Raw genomic sequence first — 20,178 nt, forward strand, 5'->3', positions numbered from 1 at the left:
CCCGTCGCGGAGATGCCAAGAGCCAGGCCCCTGGGGACCATCAGCGCGAGGAGCACGTAGAGCGGGAGGCAGCAATGGGAGCGGTTCAGGTAGTCCTGGGCTGGGAACGTCCCTGGGAGCTGGTCACAGCTCGGGGGGGCCGTGGGGGAGACACGACGTACGGGTGGGCTCGTGAGGGAGGGGTGGACCCGGCCTGAGCACTGCAGCCCCGCACAGGCCCTTCACCCGCGGCGGTGATGCGCCGGGATGGAGCGCGGGAGCCTCTGGGCTATGAAGGACGGTGGCTGCGGCCTCACGAGGGGGAGGCAGCAGATTAATCACCTCCCCCCGCGGCGAGCGCGACGCGCTTCCCGGGGCGGCGGCCACAACCCGCGGGCGAGCGCGTGGCTTCGGTGGCCGAGACCCCGCAGCCAGGCTGGGCGGCTCCCCCCGGCCCCCGCGACCCCGCTGACACCTCGCTGAAGCAATTCTGCTTTATTTCACTCAAATCCTCATCCGGGTGGGAGCAGCCCCCTCCTCCTGGCCAGGAGGTGGTCGCCGCTCCCCGCAGCCCATCCCCGTGGCCTCTGGCCGCCCCGCGCCGGGGCAGTGCTGCAGCAGGCGGCTGTAGGGCCCGCGGCGGCCCCGCAGCTCGGCCGGGGTCCCCGTCTCCACCACGGTGCCGCGTTCCAGCACCACGACGCGATCGGCCGCCTCCAGCGTCCGCGGGCAGTGGGTGATCAGCAGCACCGTCCGGACCCCCCAGCTCCGCACCCGCTGCTGTGGGAGATAGCCGCACCCCTCAGACCCCGCCGTGGGGCTGGGACCCCCCACCCCCGGTATCTCCCACCACTCACCACTGCCTCGCCCTGCCCTTCCAAGGCGCCGGTGGCTTCGTCGAGGATGAGGACGGTGGGTCGGCGCACCAGGGCCCGGGCGATGGCGATGCGCTGCTTCTCCCCCACCGAGAGCTGCCCCCCTTTCTCCCCCACATCTGTGGGACGAAAGGCTGGGGCTTGAGCGGGACCCAGGACCCTGGGGGTCCCCGTGCCAGTCCCCGCGGCACTCACCGGTGTCAAAACCCTGGTCCAGCGCCGAGATGAAGCCCAGGGCGCCGGCGGCATCAGCGGCCGCCCTCACCTCCTCCTCCCCGCAGCCCTCCAGCCCCAGGGTGATGTTGTCTCGGATGGTGCCGGAGAAAAGCACGGGCTCCTGCCCCACCAACGCCACCTGCCCCCAGGCGCAGGCTGAGCTCCGGCACCGCTCGGTGCCGTTGTGCTGCCCGCCCGCCTGCCCGCTGCTGCCCTCACCTGGCGGTGCAGGTAGCGGTGCTCGTAGTCCCGCAGCGGCACCCCGTCCAGCAGCACCTCCCCGGCCCCGGGCTCGTAAAATCGCTCCAGCAGCCCCGCGCAGGTGCTTTTCCCGCTGCCGTTGAGTCCCGCCAACGCCGTCACCTCGCCGGGGAGCAGCTCGAAGGAGACGTCCTGGACGGGGGAGAGGGCAGGGCAGGAGGCGGTGGCGGGTGCTCAGGCACCCCCCTGGCCCCTCCTTGGGGACCCCCGAGACCCCCAACTCTACCTGCAGCACAAGGTCTTTGGGGCACGTGGGGTAGGCGAAGGAGACATGCTGGAAGGTGACGTGGCCCTGCAGCGCGGCGGGCGCATGGGTGCCCCCTGTGTCCCCCGTGGGCTCCCGGTCCAGGTAGTCCAAGATCTCGCGACCGGTTACTGCTTTGCTCAGCAAGTCGCCGTGGCCGAACACCAGGTTCTGCGCGGGGCAGAGGAGCTGGCAGCGGGGACGGGGGGACACGGGGGGGACACGGGAGGGAGACACGTGTCGCGTGGTCTCACCTGTACATAGCGGCCGACTTTCTCCTGGTAGAGGAGGAAGGTGACGAGGCTGCCGGCGGTGATGGTCCCTTGGCGGAGCTGCCGGTGCCCGTGGCAGAGCAGCAGCACCTTCATGGCCAACTGCAGCCCCTACAAGGATGAGGGTCAGCAGGCAGGGAATGGGGGACAGCAGGAAAACGGGGTCCCCTCCCACACCCGCCTCACCCGCCGGATGAGGATGAAGAGCGCCCACTCCACGTCCATCTGGTTCTTCAGCCTCAGCCTCTCAGCCAGGGCCTGGCTGTGGCGGCGCTCCTCCTCCTCCTCCCCGGCGAAGGTCCGCACCGTCTCGATGGAGGCGACGGCCTCCTGCACCACCGCCGCCGTCTTGGCCGCGGCGTCCAGCGAGGCTCGCTGCAGCGCCTTGGGGAGGGGGGGTCTGGATCCAGCGCCCGCGGGGTGGCAATGGGACACCCCCACCAGCCCCAAACCTCGGTCCCTCCCCTATCCCAGGGTCCCCACCCCCACCGTGCCATCCCGTCTCCCTGTCCTCATCCCACTGACCCGTCCCCACTGACCCCTCCAGTCCCCACTGTCCCATCCTGGCGCCATTCCAGTCCCCACCATCCCCATCCCACCAACATCCAGTCCCCACCATTCTCATCCCCACCATCCCATGCTCCTGGTCTCCATCCCTTCCTCACTGTCCCATCCCATCCCCATCATTCCCATTCCCACCAGCCCACCCCACCCAGTCTGTATCCCACCATCCCATCCCCCTCACGCCCTTCTCATCCCACATCCCCTCCTGTCCCCATCCCCACCATTCCCATTCCCCTGGTCTCCATCCTGTCCCCACCATCAGCCCCCCCAGCCCCCATCCCATCATACTGCCTCCATCCCCACCATCCCATCCCCACCATTCCCATTCCAACCTTCCTGCCCTCCTTGGTCTCCATCCTGGCCCCATCCCATCCACACAATTCCCATCCTGTCCCCACCATTCCATGCTCCTGGTCACCGTCCCATCTCAACTGTCCCCATTCCCACAATCCCCCTGTTCTCCACCCTGGCCCCATCCCATCCCATCCCATCCTGTTCCCACCATTCCCATCCTATCCCCACCATTCTCATTCCCACCGTTCCACTCTCCCGTACTGTCCCCACCATCCCATCCCCCTCAATCCCCATTCCCTGACCCCATCCCATTCCCACCATCCCACCTCGTCCCCATCCCACCCCGTCCTCGCTGTCACCTGGTGCCGGACATCGTAGACCTTGCGCGCGGTGATGCCGAGGGGCACCTCCAGCAGCGCCAGCAGCGCCAGGCGGGGCGAGAGCCCCACCATGAAGCCCCCCAGCCCCAACGCCAGCCCCAAGCTCCTCAACGCCACGTTGGCGGTGTACGGCACCGCCTCGCACAGCAAGGGCACGTCGTTGTTCAGCCGGGCAGACAAGTCAGCTGCGGAGATGGTGAGGGGTCAGTGGGGGGGTTGGGGGTCCTGGGGTGGGGGCTTGGGGGTGACGGGGACCCCCCCTACCTGCCGGGGTCTCCTGGAAGAAGGCCAGATCCTGGCGCACCAGGCGGGAGAAGAGCCGGTGGCGGGTGCTCAGTTTGAGCCGGGCTCGCGCCAGGACGAAGAGACCCCCGCGGCAGCCGGCAAACAGCGACCTGGGAGGGAGGGGACGGACAGACGGACACGGGGGCCCCCGTCAGCCCGGCCGTGGGGGACAGACGGACGGCCAAGGGGGACACAGGGACCCCCACCTGCCCAATTCGGCGGCGAGAACCAGCCCCACGGTGGCGGCGGTCAGCCCGTCCCCGTGCCGGACGGCGTCCAGGGCTTTGCCGGTGCAATACGGCCCCGCGGTCTCCCCTGGAAGGCACCGGTTGGCGGGGAGGGGGGTCAGTGCCGTAGCGGCGCCGGCGGCGATGCCGGGACCCCCCCACGCCCACCCCCCGTCCGCCATCACTCACCCAACACGGCCAACGCCAGGAAGACGAAGGCGCCGCCAAGGACGGGCCACTCGGCCCAGGCCAGCGCCAAGAGCCGCCACACGGCCGCCGACGACTCGACGCCCGCGGCCCCGCCGGGCGACGGCGCGGCCCAGAGCAGCAGCGCCGCGGCGGCCGCGCCGTGGGTCAAGGCCAACCAAAGCGGCGAGGCCGTCGCCAGCAGCGCCGGCGCGGCACCGTCCGGCGCAACGAGGCTCCGGAGGGTGAGGAAGGTGGCGGGGCTGAGGCCGAGGACGACGGCGGCTCCGCGGGGACCCCCCGGCGCCAGCAGCCGCGCGGTCACGGCCAACGCCGGCAGCCGCAGCGCGGCCTCCAGCCAGGCGGCTGCCGGGCCCAGGGGGGCCAGTGCCGGGGCCAAGCGGGCCAGCGCCGCCAGCACCACCAGGTCAACCAGGAGGAGGAGGCAGGCCAGGCGGACGGCGGGGAGCAGCGCCATGGCCGGGGGTGCTCACCAGTAAAGACCAGTGCTCCCAGAGCAGCACTGCTGGACGGTGTCAGCACCCTAGAGAAGATGCCAGTCAACACCAGTGCTCCCAGTACGGCCCCCTAGTTCTAGCCTGGATCCCCTTGACCCTGACCAGCACCCTGGGGTGCTCACCAGTCAACACCAGTGCTCCCAGTCCCAGCCTTGATCCACGAGACCCTGAGCAGCACGCTGGGTGCTCACCAGTCTATACCAGTGCTCCCAGTCTCGCCTCCCAGTCCCAGCCTGGATCCCCCTGACCCTGACCAGCACCCTGGGGTGCTCACCAGTCAACACCAGTGCTCCCAGTCCAGCCCCATCATCTCCCCTGGGCCGCTCCTCAGCCCCTCCCAACACCCTGAGGCTCACCCAGTGCTCCCAGTACAGCCCCCCAGTAGTCCCAGTCGCACCCAGTACCTCCCAGCACGATGCCCCCGGTCTCTTTCGTTTCCTCGGCCACGCCCCCTCCGCCCCTCGCCCCGCCCCTCACCCCGCCCCTCGCCTCGCGCCGTTCTAACCTTCTCCCGCCCGATCTGCCCAGCAACCGATGACGCCTCCCACTCGGCCAATCAGCGCCGCTCTCCCGGCTCTCGCCCCTCCCTCTCCCGCTCCGCTTCCCCCTCCCCCAGGGACCCCCCTGAGCAGCGACTCGGGGCGCGGGGACCCCCGGGACCCCCCTTCAGTGCCCGGGACCCGCAGGGACCCCCCGCTGCCCCCCCCGGTGCCCCCCGGTGCCCCCCCGGTGCCCCCCGGTGCCGGGGCTGGACCCTGCGCAGCCGCCGCCGGCCCCGCCCCGCCGGTTTCGTTTTCCGAGGGACGGCGGCGGCTGCCGGGGGGGCCCGGGCCCGGGTCCGGGAGCGGCACCGGGAGCGTTTGGGGGGGCCCGGCCGATGGGGGCGGCCCCCGCCCGCCGGCTCCTGGCGCTGCTGAGCCCCGAGCGCCGGCGCTGCGCGGGGGTGGCGGCGCTGATGGCGGCCTCGGTCCTCGGTACCGGGGGGCTGGAGGGGGGGCACCCCCAGGCCGGGGGGAGCAGCCGGGGGGGGATGCTCTGAGCGGGGGGGGAGCACCCAGATTTCGGGGGGAGCAGCGGGGAGCACCCGGGGGGGTGCTCTGAGCTTGCTGGGGGGGGGGAGCACCTAACTTTTGGGGGGCGCACCTGGGGGGGGGGGGGATGCTCTGAGCTGGGGGGGGCAGCACCCAGATTTGTGCACGAAGCACGCGGGGGGGTCTGTGCTGTGAGCTGGGGGGGGCAGGATGCAGCTTGGGGGGGGCAGCACCAAGGTGGGGGGGGCATGCTCTGTGCTATGGGGGGCGGCACCCAGCTTTGGGGGGGCAGCAGTATCCTGTGGGGGGATGCTCTGAGCTTGGGGGGGGCAGGATGAAGCTTTGGGGGGGGGCAGCACCCAGGTGGGGGGAGGGGGGATGCTCTGAGCTGGGAGGGGGTCAGGGGGCAGTTTGGGGGGGGGAGGAAGCACTCAGCATGGGGGGGTAGCACCCAATTGGGGGGGGCAGCACCCGGGGGAGGATGCTCTAAGCTTTGGGGGGCAGCACCCAACTCGGGGGGGCAGCAGTATCCTGGGGGGGGGACTCTCTGAGCTTGTGGGGGGGCAGCACCCAAGGGTGGGATACTCTGAGCTACAGAGGGGTCAGCAGCCAGCTTGGGGGGGGCAGCACTCAATGTGGGGGGGTCAGCACATCGTTTTGGGGGGCAGCACCCGGGGGGGGTGCTGTGAGCTCGTCGGGGGGGGCAGCACCCAGTGGGACGGGGTCAGGGGGAGCAGATGCCTCAGCAGCCCCTCGGGGTCCCACCGCGGGGTCCCCGCACCCTGGCGGGGGTGACAGACGGCCGCGGGGGGGGCGCCTCACCCTGACGCCGCGTGTGTCGTGCCCCCCCCAGGGGAGGTGGCCGTCCCCTACTTCACGGGGCGCGTCACCGACTGGGTGGCCAGCGAGGACGAGGTGGCGGCCGCCTGGCCCATGGCGCTGCTGGGGCTCAGCAGGTAGGACGGTGGCAGCGGGGGTGTCCCGCGGGGCGGGGGGGCCACTCGCGTCCCCCAGGCTGAGCCCCCCCGGTGCCACCCCCGCAGCGCCGTCACCGAATTCACCTGCGACGTCACCTACACGGGGACGTTGAGCCGGGCCTTGGGGCGTCTCCAACGCCGCGTCTTGGGCGCCGTCCTGCGCCGGGATGTCACCTCGCTGCGGGTGACGGGGGCCGGGGCGGTGACAGCGCGGGTGACGGGGGACGTGGAGGCCACCCACGCGGCGGTGGCCGAGGCGCTCAGCCTCTTGCTGTGGTACCTGGCGCGGGGCCTTTGTCTCCTGGTCACCATGGCCTGGTTGTCCCCCCACCTGGCCTTTGTCACCCTCCTGTCACTGCCCGTCCTCCTGCTGCTGCCCCGGGGCATCGGCCAGATCCAGCAGGTACCGGGGCTGTGGGACACGGCACAGGTCCCTTGTCCCCTTCCCGTGTCCGCTGTCCCCTCCTGTGCCCGTTGTCCCCCTCCCTATGTCCCTGTCCCCTCCCTGCACCCACTGTCCCCTCTCTGCACCCCTGCTCACCTCCCCATGCCCCCTGTCCTCTCCGTGTGCCTGCCGTCCCCTCCGTGTCCCCTCCCTGTGCCTGCTTGTCCCCCGTACCTGCTGTCCCCCCGCTGCCCCTTCCTTGCTCCCCATCCCCTCCATATGCCCACTTGTCCCCTCCCTGTCCCCTCCCTGTCCCCACCATCCCCTCCCTGTCCCCTCCCTGCTCGTCCTGTCCCCTCCCTGCTCCCCCCATTCCCTCCCTGTCCCCTCCCTGCTCCCCCTGTCCCCCCTCTTTGTCCCCACCAGCCCTGAGGTGACACCGCTGTCCCCAGGGGCTGTCGCGGCAGGTGCAGGAGGCGCTGGCGGGTGCCACCAAGGTGGCGGTGGAGACCTTCCAGGCCATGGCCACCATCCGCAGCTTCGCCCACGAGGCCGGGGCGGCCGAGCGGTACCACCAGCGCCTGCGGCACGTCCAGCGCCTGGAGGCGAAGGAGGCGGCCACCTACGCCAGCAGCGTCTGGGCCAGCGGGGTCTGGGGACACGGGGACACGGGGACGGGGGGGCTGCGGGGTCTGGGGACATGGGGATGGGGTGGCTCAGGGCTGGGGGATGTGACAGCGTGAGGGTGACAGGACATGTGGACATGGCACGGGGCTGGGGACACGTGGTGGTGGGGAGTGATGGGATGTGGGGATGGGGTGGCACAGGGACATGGTGGCACGGGGCTGGGGGACGTGCGGATGGGCTGGCACGGGGCTGGGGACATGGGGACATGGTGGCATGGGACTGGGGGACACGAAGATATGGGAACAACGGGACGTGGGGATGTGGTGACATGAGGACATGGGGCTGGGCGATGTGATGGTGTGGGGGTGACAGGACGTGGGGGCACAGCGGCACGGTGCTGGGGGACACGATGGCACAAGGATGAGGGACATGGGGACGTGGTGACACAGGGCTGGGGGACACGGGGACACGGTGGCACGGGGGCAGGTGGATGTGATGTGGGGGAGCGATGGGACATGGGGATGGGGTGGCACAGGGACATGGTGGCACGGGGCTGAGGGACACGGGGACAAGGTGGCCCGAAGCTGGGGGAACGTGGTCATGCAGGGGTTTGGGACATGGGGACATTGTGGCACAGGGGTGGGGCACGTGATGAGGTGGGGACACCAGGACCCAGCGGCAGGACAGCACGGGGGCTGTGGGGCACAGGGCTCGGTGACATGGGGGATGTGACATCTCTGGGACATGGGGGGAGCGTGGTGGCACGGGGGAGGTGACAGAGCAAGGCTGGGACCTCGGTGTCCCTCTGGAGAGGTGCCCAGGGTGAGGAGGGTGACAGGGCCACCCCCCCGTTGGAGTCCCCCAGCAGTGACCTCCCTGTGGTGTCCCCAGTTCTCGGCGCTGGCCCTGAAGTTGGGGCTCCTCTGCTACGGGGGACAGCTGGTGGCCTTGGGGACCATCACCACCGGGGACCTCGTCACCTTCCTCATCTACCAGATGCAGTTCACCGAGGCTGTGGAGGTGAGCCCGTGTCCCCAACGTCCTCCCTGCGTGTCCCCGTGCCAGTCCCAGTGTGTCCCCATGGCCACCCATGTCCCCACGCCCTCCCCGCCACATCCCTGTGTCCCCGTGCCCATCTCTCCATGTCCCTGTGTCCCCTGCTGTGTCCCCGTATCCTCCCTGCCACGTCCCTGTGCTGGCCTCACCGTGTCCCTGTGCCCTCCTCTGTCCCCCCCACCATGTCCCCATGTCCTCCGTGTCCCCACGCCCTCCCAGCAGTGTCCCCATGCCCATTCCCCAGGTCCCCATGTCTCCTGGATGCATCCCCATCCCCTGTGTCCCCATGTCCCCATGTCCATTCCCCGTGTCCCCATGTCCCCATTCCCTCCTGGGTGCATCCCTGTCCCCATCCCCTGTGTCCCCATGTCCCCTCTGTGTCCCCAGGTCCTGCTGCACTACTACCCCAACATGACCAAGGCCGTGGGCTCCTCCGAGAAGATCTTTGAGTTCCTGGACCAGGAGGAGCAGGTGACACCCGCGGGGACGCTGGCACCCGATGTCGTGCGGGGCCACCTCCAGCTGGAGGACGTCTGGTTCTCCTACCCCGAGCACCAAGAGCCCGTCCTGAAGGTGGGCACAGGGACAGGGCAGGGGACACGGGGACACCGTGGGGGGATGTGGTGGGGAGAGCATGGGGACAGGGACATGGTGCGGGGACACGGTGGGGACATGGGACATGGTGGGAGTTCATGGGGACACTGTGCGGACTTGGGAGGGGGACAGAAGGACGTGGTGGGGACATGGGGACATGGTAGGGGGACATGGGGACACAGAGGTGGTGAGGAGGGCACGGGGACATGGTGGGGGGACATGGTCACACGGTGGGGGGACACAGGGACATGTTGTGGAAGGGTACAGGGACACAGAGGAGGCGGGGAGGGTGTGGGGACACGGTGGGGGGATACAGGGACATGGTGGGGACATGGGGACATGGCGGGGAAGGACATGGGGACCCAGGGGTGTTGGGGAGGGTGTGGGGACACGGTGGGGGGCCATGGGGACAGGGTGGGGCCATGTCAGGGAGGGCACGGGGACGGCACGGGGACACCGAGGGAGGGGGCGTGGGGTGTCACCTCTGTCCCCCCAGGGCGTGTCCCTGGAGCTGCGCCCCGGGGAGGTGCTGGCGGTGGTGGCCCCCCCGGGGGCGGGGAAGAGCACCCTGGTGTCCCTGGTGCTGCGCCTGCGCCCGCCGGGGGCCGGGCGGGTGCTGCTGGACGGTCACCCCCTCCCTGCCTACCAGCACCGGACCCTGCGCTGCCAGGTGCCACCACCGCCCCGCTCACGCGATGTCCCCAACGGGTCCCCACTGCCCCCCCGTGTCACCGGCTGGCCCCACCGAGGCCCCGCCACCACCCCGTGCCCCCAGACGTCCCTGCCACGTCCAGGCCGTGTCCCCACCACGTCCCCAAGGCATCCCTGCTGCGTCCCCAGGTGTCCCCGGCCATCCCCGACACGTCCCATGTCCCCAACACGTCCCCAGATGTCCCCACCGCATCTCTGCTGTGTCCCCAGCCATCTCCGCCATGTCACCGCTGTGTCCCCGCTATGTCTCCACCCATCCCCGCCGTGTCCCCACTGTGTCCCCAGCTGTCCGTGTCGTGTCCCCTGCAGTGTCTCCGGCCATCACCCCCATGTCCCCACCATGTCACTGCTGCAACTCTGCCACGTCCCCAGCTGTCCCCTCCATGTCCCCACCACGGCCCACGCCCTGTCCCCACCACATGCCAGCAGTGTCCCCTGCTCTGTCCCCATGTCCCCAGCCACATCCCCACGTCCCTGCATTGTCCCCTGCCACCTCCCCGCCAAGTCCTCAGCCATCCCTGCTACTTCCCTGCCATGTCACTGCCATGTCCCCTGCCGTGTCCCCAGCCATCCCCGCCACGTCCCCTGCCGTGTCCCCAGCTGTCCCCTCCGCCGCAGGTGGCCGCCGTCCCCCAGGAGCCGGTGCTCTTCTCCCGCTCGCTCCACGCCAACATCGCCTACGGGCCGGGGACCTGGAGCCGGGCGCAGGTGACGGTGGCAGCTCGCCGAGCGGGTGCGCACGCCTTTGTCACCCGCCTGCCCCAGGGCTATGACACAGGTAGGAGGTGGCCCCCCCCCCCCCATCATCCCCGTGTCCCCGCGTCCCCACCCTGACCCCCGTCTCGCGCAGAGGTGGGCGAGCTGGGGGTGCAGCTCTCCGGGGGACAGCGGCAGGCGGTGGCCATCGCTCGTGCCCTGGTGAGGGACCCCCGTGTCCTCGTCCTCGATGAGCCCACCAGCGCCCTGGACGCCGACAGCCAGCTGCAGGTGGAAGGGGACACCCGTGTCCCCTTTGTCACGTGTCCCCTGGGTCCCTGGGTTCCCTTGGCCCCCAGTCCTGGTGTGCCCTGGGTCTGTCTCCCAGGAGCCCCAATGTCCGGAGGGGGGGTTTTCCCCCTTGTCCCCTCTTCCAGTGTCCCATGAACCCCTGGTCCCTGGTCCCTTTGTTCCCAATCCTGGTGTCCCCTGGGTCTCTGCTCCCCATGTCCCCGGGGTCCCGCATCCCTTGTCCCCATGTTCCCCAAGTCCCTTGTCCCCAGTCCCCATGTCCCCCTGTTTCCCTTGGATCCCCAATCCCTGTGTCCCCTGTGTCCCTTGTCCCCACATCCCCTGGGTCCCAGCTCTCCATGTCCCCTCAGTCCTTGTCCCCATGTCCCCTGTATCCTTGTGCCCCATGTCCCCCATGTGCCCTGGATCCCCACTCCCCGTGTCCCCTCGGTTCCCAGTGCCCACGTACCCCGTATCCCCACACCCGGGGGGTCCCCACTGACGATGTCCCCCTCCCCAGGTGGAGCAGGAGATCTTCGGAGCCAGCGGGGCCGGGCGCGCGGTGCTGCTGGTGACCGGGCAGGTGGCCCTGGCCACGCGGGCGCAGAGGGTGGCCGTGCTGGAGGGGGGGCGACTGCACGAGCTGGGGTCCCCTGGGGAGCTCCTGCGCCCCGGCAGCCGCTACTGGCACCTGCTGCAGGGCGGGGGACAACGGGGGACAGCGGGGAACGAGGGGGAGGGACAGCAGGAGCTGGGAACACCGATGGAAGGGGACAGTGAGAATACGGGTGGGGACAAGGAGACATGGGATGTGGCCACCAGGCTCGGCGTTGGGGACACTGGAAGCTGCAACGGGGACAGGAGGAGCAGGGGTGGGGACAGCGAGAGCAGGTGTGGGGACAGGAAAAGCTGCGACAAGGGACTGTGAGAGCTGTGAGGGGGGAGCCCTGTCCCTGCCGTGGGACGGTGACATCGGGTGACACCGGGAGCCAGCAGGTGCCTGCGGGGGTGGTGACCGACAGGGCTGGCCACAGGACACGGAGTTTGAAATAAATCCTTCCGCTTGTACCCAGGGTGTGTCGGGGGACGCTGGAGCGGCGGGGGAAAAGGGTTGCAGGGGTGGGGGCAGCAGTGGGGGGCTGGGGGGAAAAGTGTGGCCCCATTGGGACAGAAATTTGTACCAAATAAAGCAGAATGGCTCAGTGAGGAGCCCCCGGGGTCGCGGGGGCCGGGGGGAGCCGCCCAGCCTGGTTGCGGGGTCTCGGCCACCGAAGCCACGCGCTCGCCCGCGGGTTGTGGCCGCCGGCCCGGGAAGCGCGTGGCGCTCGCCGCGGGGGGAGGTGATTAATCTGCTGCCTCCCCCTCGTGAGGCCGCAGCCACCGTCCTTCATAGCCCAGAGGCTCCCGCGCTCCATCCCGGCGCATCACCGCCGCGGGTGAAGGGCCTGTGCGGGGCTGCAGTGCTCAGGCCGGTTCCACCCCTCCCTCACGAGCCCACCCGTACGTCGTGTCTCCCCCACGGCCCCCCCGAGCTGTGACCAGCTCCCAGGGACGTTCCCAGCCCAGGACTACCTGAACCGCTCCCATTGCTGCCTCCCGCTCTACGTGCTCCTCGCGCTGATGGTCCCCAGGGGCCTGGCTCTTGGCATCTCCGCGACGGGGCTCTACCCAGGCAGCGAGGTCCTGCTGCCAGAACGCAGCGGCCCGGGGGGCTCCACCTCTGCCACCAGCGCTGTAGCCACCCCCGCAGGGCACTGGCCACCCCCAACAAGATGTTGGGGAGACGCCCTCACTGGGAGTGACCGAGCCCAGGCTGGACGGGACCTTTGAGCAACCTGACCCAGTGAAGGACGGTCCCTCTCGAAGCCGTCGCAGCCGTTTGTCCCTTTCCTCAGCCCAGCCGGGGGCAGGACCCCTCGTCCCTCTCAGAGCGTCCGTTACCCGACTGCGGCCGCCGCAACCCAAACCCCTGAACTGCTGGGGTTTCAACCCCAAGCCCCAAATTAAGGCTGACATACGGGTGATTCCCCCAGCCCTTCCCAAGGGGGGTGAGGTTCCCTTTAGGCTTCCCCCCAGGGTGGGCCGGCCTGGCAGACAGAGCCATGGGGTAAAGGAGCCCCGGGGGTCCCGCAGTGAGTAACCCAAGGTCAGGGGTCCCACGCAGGGATAACAGCTGGGACCCCTGGCAGGAGGGGCAGTGTCTGTGTGTGGGGTGGATGCCCTGTGCAGAGTTCCCTGGTGGGGAAGGACCTCCCGCCTCCCTGGGACTGGGCTCCACTCAGGTCTGGCTGTTGTAAACGCGGGCTGTGCAGAGATTCAGTGTGTGGCTGCCTTGCTCTGTGTGTTTGGCTTGCTGACTCGGTTGTCTCCCGTCCCTTCTACGGGAAACTGCATGTCACCATTTATCCCCCCCATTGCTGGTCGTGCGGTGTCGTTGCTGGGGTCAGTGGGATTGATGTCAATTATGTACAATCTGACTGACTTGTCTGTACCCCCAGCGCTCACCCATGGACTGACCCTTTTGTATCAAATACAATTTGGTTATCGGTTCATCTTTGTGCTGGCTGTGTCCTTTATGCTAGGCCTGATAATTGGCAAAACAAACCCGTCCTCACCCCGAGAGGAGCCCGCGTCTCTCTTGCCCAGGCTGCGTTGCCAGGACTGGGCACAGGCACCACCCTCCTGCGCTTGGGATTGTCGATAAATCCGAGGAGTCTGTGCAGTGACAGTTCTTTCCTCTCACCGACGTGTGGATCTGCCCTTTCTGAGTGATGGCTGGAGTGCCAAGTGGTTGTTGTAAAATAAATTTTCTGTTAGTTATTATCCGTTTCTCTCGAGAGCCTCACAACACCACCTCAGCCCAGGGACAGCGACACCCAGCCAGGGCCTGAGGAAGAGCCGGCCCCACTCAACCCTCTCTTTTGCCTTTTTAGCATCGAGTACAATCTGATGGGGCGGGGATCTCTCCGGCAGGTTGGGTCGTCTGCCTGGTTGTGTCCCCTCCTGACCTCCTGCACAACCCCCGTCTATTCACTGGGGTGGCCGAGTGACAGAGACGGCCTTGACGCTGTGCCAACGCTGTTCAGGCCCATCGCTGTGTCACCAACGCTGCCGGGGTCACAAACACCCAACTCCGCGCCCTGCTGGGCCCTGAGCCAGAAAATCAACTCAACCCCAGCCAAAACCGGCCCAGGCTCGAGGCGAGGCTGCGAGAGCAGCCCAGGCCCCGGGAGAGGAGGCACAGCCCCCCGAGGGGGGGACAAGGGTTTATTTTATTTGCCAGGGCAAGTACTCGTGGAGCAGAAATCAGTTGCAGCCTCAAAATGAAAATACATCGGTAATAACGGCAGTGACGGGTTTTAAAAGCATCAGCAAAGAGGGTTAAAAAAAGACTGAAGAACTTTAATTTAAAGAACTTTAACTTAACGGATTTTAACAAACTTATTTAACTTTAACTTAATGAACTTTAGCTTAATGAACTGTAGCTAAACCACCTTTAGCTTAACAGACATGAGCTTAACAAACGTGAGTTTAACAAACTTGAGCTGAATGAAATTTAGCTTAACGACCTTCAGTTTAACAAATGTGATCTTAAGAAATTTGTTTAACAAACTTGACCTTGATGAACTTCGTCTTAACAAAATTTGGCTTAACAAAATTTAATGAACTTTACTTTAATAAAGTTTATCTTAAAAAACTACAGGTAAACGAACCTGAGCAAAACAAACGAGCTAAAAGAATTTGAGCATAACAAATTTGAGCTTAAAAACAATTTAGCTAAGCAAATGTAAGCGTAACAAACTTTAACTTAAGGACCTGTAGCTTAAGAAATGTGAGCTTAAAAAAATTTCAGTTTAACAAACTCGAGCTTAATGAACTTTAGCTTAAAAATTAACTTAACGAAATATAGCTTAACGTACCTTAGCTAAACGACATTTAGCTTAACAAACCTGAGCTTAACAAACTTGACCTTAATGAAGTTTAGCTTAACAAAATTTAGCTAAACAAACTTTAGCGTTACACACTTTAGCGTTACAAACTTTACCTTAAGAATCTTTAGCTTAATGAACTTTAGCTTTTGAAATTTTACCTTAACGAAATTTAGCTTAACGTACCTTAGCTAAACGATCTTTAGCTTATCAAACGTGAGCCTAACCAACATGATCTTAACAAATCTGAGCGTAACAAATTGGATTGTAACGAATGTTCAGCTAAATCTGGTTGAGCTGAACAAACTTTAGCATTACAAACTTCAACTTAACAAACTTTTCGTCTTTAAGGATTCCCAAAGCCTCTGCGAACAGCAAGTTCACGGCCAGAAGAGCCACCGCCACAGCCACGGCCTCTCTCTGCGTCCGGCCGGTGAGAGGGCAGGGGGCTGCATCCAGCCACGCGCCGGCCCCTCCTCGAGCGCTCAGGCGATCAAACCTGTGGGGACCAGAGGAAGAGACGGTGTCACCCAGGGCCACCCTGTCCCCAACCCGCTGCTCTGGGGGTCTCGGTGTCCCCCTCCCACAGCCCCGTGTTGCTCCGGCTGCGGGTCCCGCGGGGGAGCAGAGAGCTGGGGCCGCCCCGTCCATCCCCCCTGTCCCACGCCGTACCTGTGCCCGAGCTGCCAGAGCCCCCGGCCGAGCCTGCGAGAGAGAAAGAACCGTGAGCTGCCGCCCTGGGCTGGCTACGGGCAGGGGCCAGGAGCCGCCCGGGAGCCACGGCCGCGCTGCAGCCCTGGGAGAGGAGGACGGTCGCCTGCTCCGACACAGGGACCTGCTCGGCTGACGGGGGCGAGCGGTGGGCATTGCCTGCCGGGATTCCTGCGGGGCTCAGGGCAGACCTTACCCCCACGTCCCAGTGGTCAGGGGGGCTGCAGAGGAGACGGCGACTCCCTTGTGGCGGGGAGGCTCATGGGAAAGACGAGGGGTAACGGGTACAAGTTTCTGCTGGGGAGAGGCCGCTGGGACACAACCGGGAAATTTCTCACACCGAGAACAAGCAGCCACCGGAATAATCTCCCCCGGGAAGGGGTGGATTCCCCAACTCTGGGCACTTTGAAGATTCAGCTGGGCTGGGGCTGGGCCACCTTGTCCAGGCCGGGCTTGTGCCAGGAGGGTTGGACCAGAAGATCCTTGAGGTCCCTCCCAACCCGGGATTCCACGATTCCATGACTCGGTGACGGTGCCGCCAGCGCCGGAGGGGAGACACGACCTCTCCCACACGTCCCTGCTACAGGGCTGGGAATAGGGGCGGCACAGGGGGGACGGGGGGGCGGGAAATGCCGGCAGCGGCCAGAAACCAGAGCCAGGAGACGGGAGACGGCCCCGGCACTGGGCAGCGGCTGGAGCCAGACCGGTACTCACTTGACACCGAGTTGTTGTCCTTGTCCTTCCTCCCTGCAGAGGGAAAGAGGCGTCAGCATCCACCGCACTCCACCGCCAGGCTCGGGGGCTCCCCACAGCGCAGCGGCTCCTGCCCGCAGCCCCTCCCGGACCCCCAGGCCCTGCCTTCCTCCCGCACCCCTCTGCCTCGCCGGCCCCAGCGCTTTACCTGACTTGATCTTCCATGTGATGTATCCGGTGATGATGGCGACGACAGCCACGACGGCAACAACCACCCCCGCCACGATGGGCAACAGGCTGGACTCCGGCTCTGGGGGAGAGCAGGGCCGTGAGGAGGGGGAGGGCAACCAGCCCGGCCCACCGCTCCCCGTGCCCAAGGCCACCGGGCTCACCCCACGCGAAGAGCCCGGGCTCGGGCAGGCTGGCGTGCTCCACGCGGCACCGGTACTCGTCCTTCTCCTCCGGGCGCGCCTCGATGGAGGCCCAGGTGTAGTAGGTGCCGTCGCTGTTGGGCGCGACGCTGCCCCGCTCGGTGTCCTGGTCCCTGACCTCGCCGCCCTTCAGCCAGCTGACGGCGATGGGCCGCGGGTAGAAGCCGTAAGCGCGGCAGTACAAGGTCAGGAACCCGTCGGCCTCCTTCCCCGACACTCGGACCGTGGGGGGCTCTGGGGAGGGGGTGCGGGTGAGGGCCGGCACACGCCCCACAGCACCCGCTCCCCGGCCCCCCGGCTCGCCCTCACCTTTCCTCTCCAGCACGGCCCGCCCGTAGCTCACGTATTTCCTCAGCCACTCCACGCAGGTGTTCTCCAGGTAGTGCTTCTGCCGCTCAGCTTCCGTCCCGTCCGCCTCCCACTTCCTCTTGGTCATTTCTGCCGCTGCGTCCGCCGCAGTGAACGTCATCGTGTCCATGTCCAAGGATATGAAGTCCTGCCCGTCGTACGCGTGCTGATTAAACCCTTTGATAAACGTCCCGTCCTCCCGGATGTCACAGCCGATCATGCGCTGCAGCGTGTGACCCCCTGAAACAGAACCCGAGACGGGGCTGAGGGGCTGCGGCAGCCCTGGGCCTGCAGTGGGGCGCGGAGCCCCCGGCAGCACCCCCCACTCCAGCCCTGCGGGAGGCTTTGGGGGGATCGGGCACCGGCATGAGAGCTGCCCCCGTCCTGCCCGGGGCCCACAGCCCTCGAGGTGTCACGTCAAGCCACCATGCAGCCCCCCTGCACCCAGGGTTTGGGGGGGTGGGGACTGACACCCATCCCCACGGCACCCACAGACAGTGAGGTGCTGGGAGGGGGTCCCAAATGCCCTGGGGGGAGACCAGGAGATGGGATGGGGTGGGGGGAGCCCCTGTGCCTCTGGGATGGTGCCTGAGTACCACTGGGGGGCGAGGGGTGGGACACTGGTGGTGGGGGTCCCTCTGGCTCTGGGGGTCTCGGCTGCCGTGGGGCTGGCGAGGGGCTGTGATGCGGTGCCCAGTGCCGTACTGGGCACTGTGGGGCGGGGTATGCGCTGGGCTGGGGTGGCCAGAACCCCCCAGGATCTGGGACAGGGGATCCCCGACACTGTGGGGCTGGGACAGGGCAGCCGGGACCCCCCGGGCTGGGGCACAGGGTGGCCGGAGCCCCGTGACAATGACACCGGGCAGGGAAGGGCTGGCACAAGCCGGGGCAGCAGCGGGGGGCAGGGCAGGAGCTGGGGGGGGTTGGGGGGAGCTCTCTTGCCCCACGGAGCCCGTCCCAGCCCGCACTCACTCCCGCTCTGGTTGTAGCGGCGCTGTAGAGTCTCATGGTCCACGCGGTTGATCTCCTGGTTGTTCTGTCCGATCCGGGTGTTCCTGTCCCAGAACTGGGGGTCCACAGCTCCCTCCACCCAGCCCGCCCGGGGCACCATCCTCCCCGTCTCGCTGTCGTAGCGTGAGATGAGGTTCCCGTCCACGTACCCCACGAACATGAACTCGGGCACCCCCGGGCTGGGATCCCGCACCCCAACGTAGAAGTACCGCAGGGAGTGGGGGCCTGCGGGGACACGGGGGGTGGTGAGGGGTGGGGGGGACAGGGGTGAGGGGGCCCGGGGGTGGGCAGCGAGGCTGGGGGGTCCCAGGGGAGCAGGGGCGGAGGAAGGGGCAGCGTCAGGGGCACCGGGGGGGCGGGACTGGGGGGGATGGGGGCAGCGAGGGGTGTCCTGAGGGGGGTCCTGGCTCCCGGGAAGGGGAGCCCGGGGGGTCCCGGTGTCAAGGAAAAGGGGGGTCCGGGGGGGCGGGAGACCTGGGGTGCCGGGCAGAGGGGTGCGGGGAGGCTCCCGGGGCCAAGGACGGGGATCGGGGCACGGGGGGGCGGGGGGGTCCGAGGGGTCCCGGTGCCCGGGGGGCTCCCGGGTCCCCGCTCACCGCTCGCCGCCGCGCCCAGGACCCCCAGCAGCAGCCCCAGAGCCAGCGCCCGGCCCGGGCCCATCGCGCTGCTCCGCTCCGCCGCGCTCCCGACACAAGCCCCGCCCCTCCCACCGGCAAACTCCGCCCACCAGCCCCACCGCTTCTCGCTATTGGTGCAGCTACCGCCCTCCCGCCAATGGCAGCCCGACTCGCCTCTGACGTCACCGGTCGCCGGGCAGATCCCGTCTGCGCAGGTTGAGAAGCGAAAGCGAAAGCGCCGGAGGCAGCGCGGGGGGCGGGGGGGGCAGGGGATCCCCGGGACCCCCCCGCCGCCAGCCCGGGGCCCCCCCGTGTCCCTCGGTCCCGCCGTCCCTCAGAGCAGACTCAGCCCGTGGCCCCGCCCGCGTGGGGACGCGCCGGGAGCGGTGGGACGAGGCCACCAGCCCCTCGGGAGCGCTGGCCGCGGTCGCCGTCGGCCATCCCGGCGCCCGGGGGTCGCGGCCGGAGCCCCGGGGCCAGTGCGGGGGGGCGGAGGGCCACCAGCCGGGAACGTCGTCCTGCTGCGACAGGGGGTCTGGGCCACTCCCGCGGTTTGTGGAGGTCCGGGGGGGGGGCAGACGCCCACCCGCAGCCCGGGGGGGTCCTCGGGGGGAGCAGGGACCCCCCCTCCGGGTGGAAGAAGCAGCAGGGCTGGCCGCACCCCCACCCCTGCGCGGGGGGGGCGGGTGGAGGATCGGGACCAAAACTGAGCCCGGGAGGAAGGAAGCGCGGGGGGGACGCTGGGGGGTTTGTATTTTTAAGAACCGTCGACGCTTCCCCCTGCCCCCTCCGTGAGAGACGCCTTGTAAAAACCGGCCCTGGAAGAAACTGGCCCGTGAGAAACCCGGAGCGAGAAAACCAGCCTGGGCGAGAGAGAAAGGCCGGGGGGAGCGGGGGCCCTCCGAGCCGAGGGGCGTCTCAGACTCTCGCAGGGGGAAACTCCGCTCGCGGGGAGGGTGGAGGGGAGGCCGGAGCTGACGAGGCCGCCCCAGTAACACGGGGGGCGGCTGGAGGGGGGGCCCGGTGGGGACAGGAGGGTTCTGCTCTGGGGCACCCCCCCGAGCTCCGAGGGGCATCTGTGCGGTGACCGACCTTTGCTTCGTTAGCCACCAAATGAGATTGAAGTGAACACCCTCAATATGCTAATGAAGGCCGACAGGATCGCGCTAATTACAGCATCCCCTGACACACCTGACCCCGCCCCGTACAGGGGGTTCGTAGGTGTGGGGGCGACCTTGGGGACGGACCCAAGGCAAGGGGGTATAAATCGAGGGGGGGTAAGGGGGGGCAGAGAGCGCAGTGAAGCGAAGGCGATGGGGCCCTCCTGGCCCCTCACGGGCAGGATGGACGCAGAGACAGAGGGGGGGTCTCTGTCCCACCGCGCCCTGCGGGGCTGCCAGCAAGAAAATCAACTCAGCTCCAGCCAAAACCGGCCCAGGCTCGAGGCGAGGCTGCGAGAGCAGCCCAGGCCCCGGGAGAGGAGGCACAGCCCCGACGGGGGGGAAAGCGTTTGTTGTGTGCGCCAGGATGTTGTGGTTTGAACTCAGCCGGTAGCCGGTCATCACGTGGGCAGCTGTTTACTTCCCCCCCCGCCCCGCCGTGGTGAAATAGGGGAGGGACAAAAGAGGAAATTCATAGGTTAACTACAAATAAATTTACTAACAGAAAAAAATCCAACAGTAATAGCTGTAGGTCCAAAACGGGCAAAATGCAGCAATGGTCACCAAGCGCGGTGACAGCTACGCAGCCCCCCCCACACACACAGTCCC

General features: G+C 67.4%; 3 protein-coding genes across 6 annotated transcripts; 1 reads left to right on the forward strand and 2 right to left on the reverse strand.

The window, feature by feature from the left end:
• Nucleotides 1–465: 465 nt before the first annotated feature.
• On the reverse strand, nt 466–4,768 carry TAP2 (transporter 2, ATP binding cassette subfamily B member). Of its 2 annotated transcripts, none has more exons than XM_074930630.1 (12): nt 4,706–4,768; nt 3,787–4,327; nt 3,577–3,685; nt 3,350–3,480; nt 3,065–3,270; nt 2,034–2,231; nt 1,830–1,958; nt 1,558–1,746; nt 1,290–1,463; nt 1,050–1,209; nt 837–973; nt 466–756 (listed from the first exon to the last, which is right to left on the reverse strand). In XM_074930630.1, exons 2-12 carry the CDS (start codon nt 4,259–4,261, stop codon nt 484–486), a joined length of 2,181 nt encoding a protein of 726 aa, XP_074786731.1. In that variant the 5' UTR covers nt 4,262–4,327; nt 4,706–4,768; the 3' UTR covers nt 466–483. The 2 variants fall into 2 exon arrangements, with proteins under 2 accessions (XP_074786731.1, XP_074786730.1); XM_074930629.1 differs by having other exon boundaries at nt 466–759.
• Nucleotides 4,769–5,074: 306 nt separating this feature from the next.
• Nucleotides 5,075–11,761, forward strand: TAP1 (transporter 1, ATP binding cassette subfamily B member). Of its 2 annotated transcripts, XM_074930631.1 has the most exons (10): nt 5,075–5,275; nt 6,186–6,288; nt 6,376–6,712; nt 7,147–7,344; nt 8,213–8,341; nt 8,765–8,950; nt 9,468–9,641; nt 10,301–10,460; nt 10,533–10,669; nt 11,190–11,761. In XM_074930631.1, exons 1-10 carry the CDS (start codon nt 5,179–5,181, stop codon nt 11,595–11,597), a joined length of 1,929 nt encoding a protein of 642 aa, XP_074786732.1. In that variant the 5' UTR covers nt 5,075–5,178; the 3' UTR covers nt 11,598–11,761. The 2 variants fall into 2 exon arrangements, with proteins under 2 accessions (XP_074786732.1, XP_074786733.1); XM_074930632.1 differs by lacking the exon at nt 9,468–9,641.
• Nucleotides 11,762–14,050: 2,289 nt separating this feature from the next.
• LOC141972682 (class I histocompatibility antigen, F10 alpha chain-like) lies at nt 14,051–18,485 on the reverse strand. Of its 2 annotated transcripts, none has more exons than XM_074930647.1 (8): nt 18,392–18,485; nt 17,754–18,017; nt 16,743–17,021; nt 16,395–16,667; nt 16,211–16,312; nt 16,024–16,056; nt 15,271–15,303; nt 14,051–15,097 (listed from the first exon to the last, which is right to left on the reverse strand). In XM_074930647.1, the coding sequence occupies exons 1-8, from the start codon at nt 18,450–18,452 to the stop codon at nt 15,084–15,086; spliced, it is 1,059 nt and encodes a 352-aa protein (XP_074786748.1). In that variant the 5' UTR covers nt 18,453–18,485; the 3' UTR covers nt 14,051–15,083. The 2 variants fall into 2 exon arrangements, with proteins under 2 accessions (XP_074786748.1, XP_074786747.1); XM_074930646.1 differs by having other exon boundaries at nt 18,389–18,485.
• Between the last annotated feature and the right edge of the window lie 1,693 nt (nt 18,486–20,178).

The sequence above is a fragment of the Athene noctua genome, chromosome 34 (assembly GCF_965140245.1).
Source record: "Athene noctua chromosome 34, bAthNoc1.hap1.1, whole genome shotgun sequence".
Classification (NCBI taxonomy): Eukaryota; Metazoa; Chordata; class Aves; order Strigiformes; family Strigidae; genus Athene; species Athene noctua.

What these genes read in the sequence shown, in the direction of transcription:
- LOC141972682 (XM_074930646.1), bottom strand. Translation starts at nt 18,452, where the DNA reads ATGGGCCCGGGCCGGGCGCTGGCTCTGGGGCTGCTGCTGGGGGTCCTG. An exon ending in CCGCTACAACCAGAGCGGGA is followed by an intron (nt 17,022 to 17,753) that starts GTGAGTGCGGGC and finishes GTTCTGTTTCAG; the next exon opens with GGGGTCACACGCTGCAGCGC. An exon ending in CACATGGAAGATCAAGTCAG is followed by an intron (nt 16,057 to 16,210) that starts GTAAAGCGCTGG and finishes TTCCCTCTGCAG; the next exon opens with GGAGGAAGGACAAGGACAAC.
- TAP1 (XM_074930631.1), top strand. Translation starts at nt 5,179, where the DNA reads ATGGGGGCGGCCCCCGCCCGCCGGCTCCTGGCGCTGCTGAGCCCCGAG. An exon ending in AGTTCACCGAGGCTGTGGAG is followed by an intron (nt 8,342 to 8,764) that starts GTGAGCCCGTGT and finishes CTGTGTCCCCAG; the next exon opens with GTCCTGCTGCACTACTACCC. An exon ending in ACGCCGACAGCCAGCTGCAG is followed by an intron (nt 10,670 to 11,189) that starts GTGGAAGGGGAC and finishes CCCCCTCCCCAG; the next exon opens with GTGGAGCAGGAGATCTTCGG.
- TAP2 (XM_074930629.1), bottom strand. Translation starts at nt 4,261, where the DNA reads ATGGCGCTGCTCCCCGCCGTCCGCCTGGCCTGCCTCCTCCTCCTGGTT. An exon ending in CCTGGCGTTGGCCGTGTTGG is followed by an intron (nt 3,686 to 3,786) that starts GTGAGTGATGGC and finishes GGTGCCTTCCAG; the next exon opens with GGGAGACCGCGGGGCCGTAT. An exon ending in TCTACGATGTCCGGCACCAG is followed by an intron (nt 2,232 to 3,064) that starts GTGACAGCGAGG and finishes CCCCTCCCCAAG; the next exon opens with GCGCTGCAGCGAGCCTCGCT.